Here is a 10,591-nt window from a genome sequence, read left to right as displayed (position 1 = left end):
TTTTTTTTTTTTTTTTTTTTTAAGAACAGAAAGCAGAAAACCATTCACATCCATTTGGTTCTATTCACCTGCCAATCAGCAGGTTTTTAATATCTTCCTGGAAGGCAGTGTAGCCTCTATTAACCAGCATTAGTGGGAATGACACTTCTGTATTCAGGGAATCTACATTTCTGGCAGTGAAACGTTTTCTGGATGTGCTGCGTGCTGTGAAACCAGTACTTCTGGGAATGGTTTTACAGCTGCATGGCAAATGGGATGTTGCCATTGTTGAGAGTGTTTGACTAGAAATAAAGCCACCCTACTAGTGAATTGGCAAATTTTCCTCATGCTCCGGTAGCTTGCCTAATGGATTGGCAGCATCACTAATTTATACCTGTCAAGTTTCACTTCTTTCTGTATATATAATTTTAAGTGAAATTTATTCAACATTTTTACTATTGACAACTGTACATTTTCTATAGAGGCATGGAAACTTAACTTAGCCTGCATGTGCGTAGTCACTGCATAGCATCTGAGAACAAAAGCTCAACTTTTCTGCCAAATCCCCTGACAGTGCCATATCTCTTGTAATACTTGATAGAAAGAACATGTCTGTGTAGTTGTGGAAGTCAGTAGGATTTAGATGCTTTTGAAAATTCTACCCAATGCTTTCTGGGCTCCAACAGGGGCAGTGCCCTTCTGTACCGCTCCATTAATATTTGTTTATGGCCTGAAAGGTATTTTTGCAGCAGCATATACTGTGTGTGCAAGACATAAAAATGTATATACAGTATTGAAAAAGATCTTGCAGTTCAATTGTATGCTGGGATTTAGAAAACTTCCATTTTATGTGAATGTTATGCAAATCTGTTTATATGTCCTTGTGTTAATAAACTATCTGTATCATTGAAGCATTGCTTTTAATTACAAGCTAAACAAAAACACCTGAATTTCTTTTTCTAGACTGAAAAGATAAAGAGAGAGAAGCGACCCACAACACCCGTTTCATCATCTGGCCTGGGATCCCCTCTGAGAAGATCTGATTCTCCTGCAAGCATATCTAAAAGACCTGCATCACCTGCACCACCGAAGTATGAATATTTTCTCATTGCTTCAGTACTTTTTGAGAATGTCCCTATTGCCATAGGAAAGCCATTAACTGCTCAGGGGCTTCCTTAGAAATTTTGATTAAAATCCAGATTAATTTGAGTTCTAATTTTTTTTATATTATTGTGTTAATGGCTCTCTGATAATATTTCTCTTCATCTTTCTTAGTCCCACTCATGAACTGATTGGTGTTAGCCTTTCATTTGGTAGCTTATATTAAATCTGGTTGAGTTAGCCTGGCTTTAGTTATGTAGCATAGAAGTGTAAGTGTGTGTGTGTGTGTGTGTGTGTTTGGGGGAGGGAGGAAGGTTAAAGTCATCCTTCTCTATCTAAGAAGAAAGAAATTGGCAAGAGGACAAACACTAAATATTAGTCTAACTCCTTTTTAAATACATTTAATGTTGCAGTTTCTATTGCTGACCATGGTAGTCCAGTCCACAAACAAATGTATTACCCTCCATCTAAAGAAATTTATCCTTAATGTCCTTACAGCTTCATCCTTTCGTTCTTTAGTTCAGTGTCCTATTGGGTTTGAGCTGATTACTGCCTATAACAGTTTTGTGTTACGCATTGCCTCTGTGCCCCTTGGAACATTCATACCTCAGTCTCATCCATCTATGATATGATCTCCTTTTTCTAATTAGCACAAAGGTTATTAACCTTGCCACATGCTGATGCCCCATGAGTCCAGTTTGACACATACCCATCTTCTTTAACAACAATAACAAACAAAAATCCAACCCTCCCTCTCTTTCAAACTTTTGACAGAAGAGAGTTTTGTGCATGTAAGTTTTTAGTGTTAGTCAGACAAAATAGTGTAGAGATTTCATGGAGACTTTTCGAAAAGCAGTCTAGCCTTTGACACTATGGCTATATCTCTGCTACGAGCTAGGGGTGGAATTACACCTGCTCGTGTACACACATTCTTGCTAACTCTCATGGAGCTAACATGAGTATAAACAGCAGTGTAACCAGGGTAGCACCAATAGCGGGAGCGGAGGCACAGTTGAACCATGCCGAGTACAAATCCTCCTGAGACTCATACTCAATATGGCTCAGCTCTGCCTCCACTGCCGCGACTGATGCTACCACGTACCATGGCTGTATTTCTGTTTACGCTCACGAGTTAGTGCTAGTATGTATACATAAGCAGAGGAATCACACCCCTGCCTTGTATTGTCGACACAGCCTGAATTGAGACACATCTTCTATCTTCCAGAAGACCCCTCACACTCAGCCACAAAACATTCCTAATTCATATTTCCATCCTGGGTCACAATCAAATGTCATATATTAAATATACAGTAAAGACTTGTCTGTTCCAAATGTTGGCGTTACATGAATTTGGATTGAGACAAATTCATGTAACATTGAAGAATGAAATGGCAACTCTGCAGAGGCCCAATTTTTTAAGAATCATTTTGGACAGTTCAGGGAAAACTTCTGCTCAGTGTGTGATGTCAGTCAAAAATGTAAACAAAAATTAGTTGATTGGATATAAAATAAGTCCAAAAATATTATTAAAATGATGGCATTTCTAAAATTATGGTATTCCTTAACAGTTCAATCATCCTATCTCAAAGATATAGAAGAAATAGAGGAGGTTCAGGAATGGGAGAATAGCAACATGGAAACAGTTCTGGATGAGTAGACAATGAAAATGTTTAGTTTAGAGAGATGATAAATAAGAAGGGACATGATAGAGATACAAACTAATGAATGGTACAGAGCGGGAGTAGTACCTGATTTACCTTTTCTCATATCATGGAACAAGGGGCCATTCAATGAAATTGAAAGACAACAAAATTATAACTGATAAAGGAAATACTTTATTTTTCAATGCCTTTAACCTATGAAACTAGTTAACATAAAAGATTGAGGCCAAGAACTTAGATTTTTTTAAAAATAGACACTTAAATGAATAATGAGAACATCCACAATTACATTTGGACAAAGATCTAGTGAAATGATTAAAAGAAAGGAGCTTGTTCCACTAAAAGGGCCAAGAATACTCCTAGGGGTATTCTGCGCCAAAAAAAATAAAAATTCTGCACACAATATTGTAAAATAACACCATATAATCATGCCAGTTTCAATTATTTTGGTAATTAATTTCAAAATACCTGTCAACAAGTGTGTCTGTAACAATACAGAGACACACACAAATTCCCCCAGGAGTAGAGAGTTAAAGAAACCCCTATGACAGGGGTAGGCAACCTATGGCACGCGTGCCAAAGGCGGCAAGCGAGGTGATTTTCAGTGGCCGCGGATCCTGGCTACCGGTCCAGGGGGCTCTGCATTTTAATTTAATTTTAAATGAAGCTTCTTAAACATTTTAAAAACCTTATTTACTTTACATACAATAATAGTTTAGTTATATATTATAGACTTATAGAAAGAGACCTTCTAAAAACGTTAAAATGTACTACTGGCACACGAAACCTTAAATTAGAGTGAATAAATGAAGACTCTGGCACACCACTTCTGAAAGGTTGCCGACCCCTGCACTATGACAACCCAGTTCCTGTTTCTCTGCACCCTCCCCTACCACCCACCCAGAGCCCAGCTAGGGGGTCAGACCCCCAGAACCCCCCCCCCCCAGAGCCCATCCGCAGCCCTCCCTCCCCCCAGGTAATATACCCGTACCACCACCCCCAGAGCCCAGCCACGGGGCCCTCCCTTGCCCAGATACCCGCATCCCCTCCCCAGAGCCCAGCTAAGCAGGAAGGAGGTCTCCTGAGATACATAGACACAAATGTTCACGATGAGCCTTCCAACCCCAGTGAGGATGTGAGTGGTGAGGAGATGCCCGATCTTCCAGTTAGTCAGAGTGCAGTGACCTGGCAGCTACTGCAGTATCCATATCTCCTTCTCAACTGGATGTAACCATGCACATTCCTGAAGAAACGTGTAGATCAGAGAAGAGTGTGGTGGAGGCGCAAGAAACAGCTGCTGCTGAGTTTAGTTCCTTAAGTCTAGATTATCCAGGACTGTGGACTCACTTGAACAGTAGCCTGAGGGACTTCCTTGTACTGCATGGGCCACAGCAAGTGAAAAACTTCATGTTCCCCAAAGACAATGAAAATAGAAGTTTCCATCCAACACATTACTGGCGTGAAATCCCCAATGGTGACAACGTGGAGAGGCCATTGCTTATGTACTCAAAACCCCGGAATGCTGCATACTGTTTTTGTTGCAAACTCTTCCAGTCTAATGTTCCAGCCACATTGGGTTCTACAGGAACAAAGGACTGGAAAAATCTGGCTAGAAATCTAGCATGCTATGAGAAGGCAGCAAATCATCAGAGAGCATTCCATTGGTGGAAAGAGCTTGAGATGAGACTAAGGTTAAAGGCCACCATAGATGATCAGCGTCGAGAGAAGATTGCATCAGAGTCTCTTTACTGGCAAAATGTTCTGAAAAGGCTCATTGCCATTGTGAGAATGCTTGCTACCCAAAACCTAGTACTGCGTGGCACTTCAGATCAGCTGTATGTGCCAAACACTTTAAGGAAACTTCCTTAAAATTGTGGAGCTGATGGCTGAGTTTGATGCTGTATTCCAGGAGCATCTAAGAAGAGTCACCCCTCAAGTATATACACACACCACTACCTTGGAAAAACAATTCAAAATGAGATCATACAGTTACTGGCAACAAAAGTCAAACAGAAGATTGTGGCAGATCTGAAGTCAGCAAGATATTACTTTGTTATTCTGGACTGCACACCTGACATCAGCCATATGGAACAAATGACTTTAATGGTGCATTTTGTAACAACAACAGAACCTAGTGAAAATGTCCCTGCAATGGTGATTGTCAGAAAGCATTTTCTAGAATTTATTGACATTGATGATACTACAGGAGCTGGTATGACAAATGTGCTTCTTAAAAAGCTGGAAGATACGGGAATTGCGATATGACTTGAGTGGTCAGGGCAACAATAATGGTGCCAACATGAGAGGAAAGAACAGAGGAGTGCAGACATGGATCCGAGAGTTAAACCCTAGAGCTTTTTTTGTCCCATGCAGTTCTCATTCATTGAACTGGGTGATCAGTGATGCAGCATCAGCTTCTAGTGAGGCTGCTGAATTTTTTAATGTAATGCAAAGCATTTATATATTTTTCTCTCCATCAACATCTGGGAACATCCTCTCTGACACTGAAATCACACGATGGGAAAGTAGAGTGGAGGCAATAAAGCCTATCAAATACCAAATTGGGAAGATAGATGATGCCATAGTTGCCATTATGGAGGATAATGCTATGACAGGAACTGTTCGTGGGAGAACAGTGGCAGAGGGAAATGGAATCACCAGAAACATACATAACTTCAAATTTCTGTGTGGCTTAGTGTTGTGGCATGACATACTGTTTGAAATAAATGTCGTAAGCAAGAGACTCCAAGGTGTTGACCTTGATGTATCTGGAGCAACTGGACAAAGCAAAGTCATACCTGCAGTCTTAGCGGTCAGTTGAGGGATTTCAAAACGTTCTGAAGAGTGCACAGAAGTTGGCAGAGGAACTTCACACTGAAGCTATTTTCCCACCCATTCAAGAATACAAGAGTCACCGAAGAAGACAACATTTTGATTACGAGGTACAGGATAATCCCATAAGAGACCCCAAACAACAATTCAAAGTTGAATTTTTTAACCAGGTGCTAGACTGTGTGTGAATACAGTCAGTTGAAAAACGTTTCATGCAGCTCAAGGAACACAGCAGTATATTTGGGACGTTGTATGATATTCCAAAACTCCTCGCTATACCTGAAGAAGACCTACACCAGCAATGCAGGGCACTAGAGACAGTGTTGACACATGATGATATTCACGATATTGATGCGAGTGATTTAGGTGATGAACTGAAAGCCCTTTCAAGATGCATTTCAGCAGGATAAACTCCAAAGGCTGTTCTGGAATAAGATGACCACGCTCTTTCCAAATGCTTTTGTTGCTCTGTGCATACTTCTGACACTTCCTGTAACAGTTGCCAGTGGAGAATGCAGCTTCTCCAAGCTGAAGTTAATAAAAACACATCTATACTCCACAATGACACAGGAGAGGCTGGTCGGCCTTGCAGCCATCTCAATATATCATGAGCAGGCCCAGACTGTGGACCTTCAGGAAGCAGTTCACATCTTTGCAACCAAGAAGGCACAAAAAGCACCACTTTGATTATTCAAACAGATACAAATGCCAGAGTTGGCTATGTAGACAAGAAAAGTTACATTTCCTGTTCAGGCATTTGAAAGTTAAGTGTTACTTAAAATTTTTGAACAAGGCATTTTAAGTTGTTAGTTCTCTTTTATTGGGGTAGGTAGCAGAGCAGTACCATGAGAGGAGTAGAACAGGAAGAAGGCAGAATTGAGACCTTTCAAAGTTTTTGGCCCAAGCGAGGGGGCATGGGGGTGTCATTTGAGCTCCCCGCCTCAGGTCCCAAAATGTTGTGGGCCGGCCCTGGGCCAGGAATCCAGAGGAAGAAACAGCTTGATGCTCAGTCCCAGACTTGCACAGAGTTTCCTGCGCACCACTCTCTCCTTCCCTCAGGGCATGCGGGGAACTGTAGCTGCTGGGAACCCTCTAGCTCCCTCTTCCACCCCTGGCAGTGTCTTGTATGTACGAGCTGGACTCTGCAGCCCATTTCTGTGGGGGAAAGGAAATTCTGCATGCATGTTAATTTCTTCAAAATTCTGCATTGTGCAGGGGCACAGAATTCCCCCAGGAGTACAAGAAGGATGGAAAGAGTGATAATATGATGGTGAGGCAAAATGCGGAATAAAGGAGATACCAAAAGAACACTATTTAGAAGACAAGAGGAAGTATACAAAGTTGTGTGAAATTACAGATGAGTCAGGAAATGACATGAAGCACAGAAAAGTTTAGAACGATAATCGTAACTTAATATGGAAGTCTGTTAATGGGCAGGGAAGTTGACAGAGTGGGATAGCTTGGCAAAAACAAGGAATTCTTTTTAATTTCTCAGCTGTCAGATATTGATTATTTTAAATGTTTATCACCTTCAAGATACTTCCCCAGGTCAATAATACTTAGCACTTTTATAGCTCTCTTCATCTTCAAAGATCTTGAAAACATCAGCTAATTTTCATAACATTCGTGTAAGGGTGGGTAGATAAGTATTATTACCCTATTTTATGGATAGACCGAGTGATTGAGGGCTGCATTGGGCTTGCCTTTACTCAAGTGAGATGTTCCACTGCACTCAGTGGGACTACTTGCCTGAGTAGAGCAAGCAGGATTTAGCCCTAATTGACTTGCCATAAGCCATAAAGGGAGCCAGTGCTAGGGCCAGGAATTGAAAGCAGAAGTTTTGGCCCCAAGTCATCTGTTCAGGCCATTAGATTATCTCTCAGATCCGTGTCTGGAAGCATGTGTCCATTTAAAATTATTGTTCCCTTGTTTACATTTGATCTGCTTGTCTGCACAAGTCTCCATTTCTTCTAACTTTCTTTGGGCCCAGCCAAAGTCCTCCTGGGAACTGACAGGCCCCTACCTGTTCAAGCATCTGCAAATTTTCATTTTTGTAACATATTGTTTCCCGTAGGACACTTGATGTACAGTGTATTTAAAAAAAAAAAAAGATGGAAAAGTGAACCCAATGATGGTTCTCCTTGGGTCGTCGTCTTCTTGATCTGATCTGTATTTGTTTACCAGTACTCTCTGGCTTCTGTTGCTAGTCCAATTTAGATTTTTGCTGCCAGTCAAGCTTACTAACTATGGCCCAATCCTGCAATTTGATCCATGTGGGTGGACCCTTATATCTGTGCAATGTCCCCCTCAAGCTGGAGGGGTTCTGTATGGGCTCAGGAGCCGTCTTCATGGATCAAATTGAAGGATCATGGCCATAACTGTGTGTGGAATGGTATTGAAATCAGTTTTTTAAAAAGTTTTGAAAAGATCCCTACAAGACCCTACTAGAAATAGCTGTGTTCAGTGATTAATTCCCTGTTAACAGTTACATTTTTAGATCCATCAGTTAGCCAGTGTTTAATCCATTCAGTATGCTACCTTGATTTTCAACCCAACATTGTCTTGACTGAAGGAGGGAGAGAAATAAAATAAAGCCACATATTAATTGTTGGATCTACAATATTTAAAGTTTACCTGCTTCAGAGATAGTCAGCTAACAGAAGGCACTCATGCTGAGAACACCAGTTTCAGAGCTGTGTTGACTTAACTGATGAGGCTATTCAGACAAAGTAGTAAAGCCAGGCAAAGCAGTGTTGGTTCGTGCACTATTAGTAAGGCTAAGATTTTGTCATGGATATTTGTAGTAAAAGTCAGGGACAGGTCACAGGCAATAAATATCAATTCATGGAAGCCCGTGACCTGTCCCTTACATTTACTAAAAACATCCCTGACAAAATGAGGAGGGAGGAGGGTCTAGCCCCCCGCCCCCCTCCCCTCCCCCCCCCCCCCCCCCGCAGCTGGGAGCTGCAAGGGATATCATTGCCCAGTGGCTGGAAGGGGCCCCCCTGCAGGGCTCGGAGCTGCAGAGGGTTCCCTGCCACCCATGGCGGCAGGGGAGCTGCGCGGGGAGGAGGGGGCGGAGCTGCCAGCAGTGGAGGCTGGGGAGCTGTGGGGGGCCCCCTGCCCACCCACGACCACTGAGCGGCTCTGGGGTATATCTGCCACTGGCTGGGAGCTGTTGGGGGGGGGGCCCTGGTTGCTTGCAGTGACTGAGCAGCTGCAAGGGGAACCCTGCCAGTGGTGGCGGCTGGGCAGCTCAGGGGTCGCTGGCAGCAGCCGGTGGCTGGTCAGTTGCGCGGGGTCCTGTCACCCGCAGCTGCTGGGCAGCTGTGGGAGGGTCCCCCACCGCCTGCAGAAGCTGGGCTGCTGCGGGGTCCCCCCCTGCCAGCAGTGGCTGGTCAGCTGCGGGGCCCCAATGTCATGGAGGTCGCTGGAAGTCACAGATTCTGTGATTTCCACGACCTCTGTGACATAATCTTAGCCTTAACTATTAGAAATGAAAGGAAGAAATGAACCAAATTTTGGCAATGGGGAAAAATTGCATCCAGGCTCTTGAGAAAATATTACAAATTATGAACCATAAAAAGCAGACATGTTAATGCTAAAGAATAGTATGTCTGACAGCATCCTTTCAAAAAGAGAGCCTGAAAGTATGGCAGTCTCTTGGGTTTGAACTAAAGTGGACGTAAAACAAACAGGATGTCTGAGCTGTTCATTTCTGATTTAATATCCGCCTTCTAATCTACAGCAAGGTCTTCCAATTCATGAGCTATTGTGAATCTGGCTTTTAAAGCAACACATTGTTCTCTTCCCTACTCCCTTTAGATAAATTGGATGTGACCTCTGACAGGCACACATTGAGAGATCTAGATTTTTTTATTTTTTTTTGTTCTTGTGTATTTTGAAGCCTTATGAATCTTCTGGTGCAGCAGGACATGTCTCATCTGTCCTTGCTTCAGCTAAAATAACCTCAGAACTCCTCCTGTGGAGTTTCCTACACATTCTTCTGCCATGCGGGGGGTCATCTTTCCCCCCTCAGAAGTGGTAGGTGTTGACCCACAAAAACCAGTAAATCCTCAGAACCTCTGGAGGGCTTGTGCCCCGTGTTGGTGTTTGCCCTTGCTCTGCTTCTTCTGATGCCATGTCAGTACAGCGACAGCAAGAGTTACGCGGACAGGGGCTCTCCACCAGCTGCCCCCAGAACATTGCCAAAGGAAAGTTTGTCAGAACAGGGAGGAAAGGTGAGTGTGTTAATTAGCCTATCAGAAAAATTCCATGCTGTAGCTGGGAGGAGAATGCCTCTTCCACAGCTGTCCCTGCTTCATATATTTACATTCAGGTAACTTACTGTGTTTCCAATTCCTCCTGGGGTTTATTTATCATTTATAAAGGATCCTTTTCTGTATAATTTTCTTCTCTCTCAGCCTGATCCCGTGAGTCATAAAGTACCTTAAGCTTCCATCTTCTTTCTAGGATTGCATTCCCTGTTTCTAGTTCACAATAAAAAAAAAAAATAAAAAAAAAACCACCACCACCAAACCATCAAGAAAGAAAGAAAGAAAGTGTATGGACCACATCAGATTCCTTTAAATATATTTTTTTCTAATAGTCCTATTCTTTATCCACACATTTGTAGAGCCCTGCAAATCCACAGATATCTGCTTTGTATCTACAGACCATTTTTGCGGATACAAATTTTGTATCTGTGTAAGGGTATGTCTTCACTACCCGCCGGATCGGCGGGTAGTAATCGATCTATCAGGGATCGATATATCGCGTCTCATTAAGACGCGATATATCAATCCACGAAAGCGCTCCCCGTCGACTCCGGAACTCCACCGGAGCAAGCGACGGTAGCGCAGTCGATGGGGGAGCCGTGGCCATCGATCCTGCGCCGTGTGGACCCCCAGGTAATTCGATCTTAGATACTTCGACTTCAGCTACGCTATTTGCGTAGCTGAAGTTGCGTATCTTAGATCGAATTACCTGGGGGTCCACACGGCGCAGGATCGACGGCC

At 42.8% G+C, this 10,591-nt stretch overlaps 1 protein-coding gene across 1 annotated transcript in view; it reads left to right on the top strand.

Annotated features, from left to right (window-relative positions):
• The window catches only part of LOC113406099 (MAP7 domain-containing protein 2-like), a 138,257-nt gene that overhangs the window by 101,853 nt on the left and 25,813 nt on the right, over nucleotides 1-10,591 (top strand). Inside the window, exon 8 of the mRNA XM_026648759.1 lies at nucleotides 943-1,070. Coding sequence (XP_026504544.1) covers nucleotides 943-1,070 — 128 coding nt within the window. The remainder of the gene's footprint in view (nucleotides 1-942; nucleotides 1,071-10,591) is intronic.

The sequence above is a fragment of the Terrapene carolina genome, unplaced genomic scaffold (genome assembly GCF_002925995.2).
Source record: "Terrapene carolina triunguis isolate 2854851 unplaced genomic scaffold, T_m_triunguis-2.0 Scaffold22, whole genome shotgun sequence".
NCBI lineage: Eukaryota > Metazoa > Chordata > Testudines > Emydidae > Terrapene > Terrapene triunguis.
This window is presented reverse-complemented; position numbering and strand designations above follow the sequence as displayed.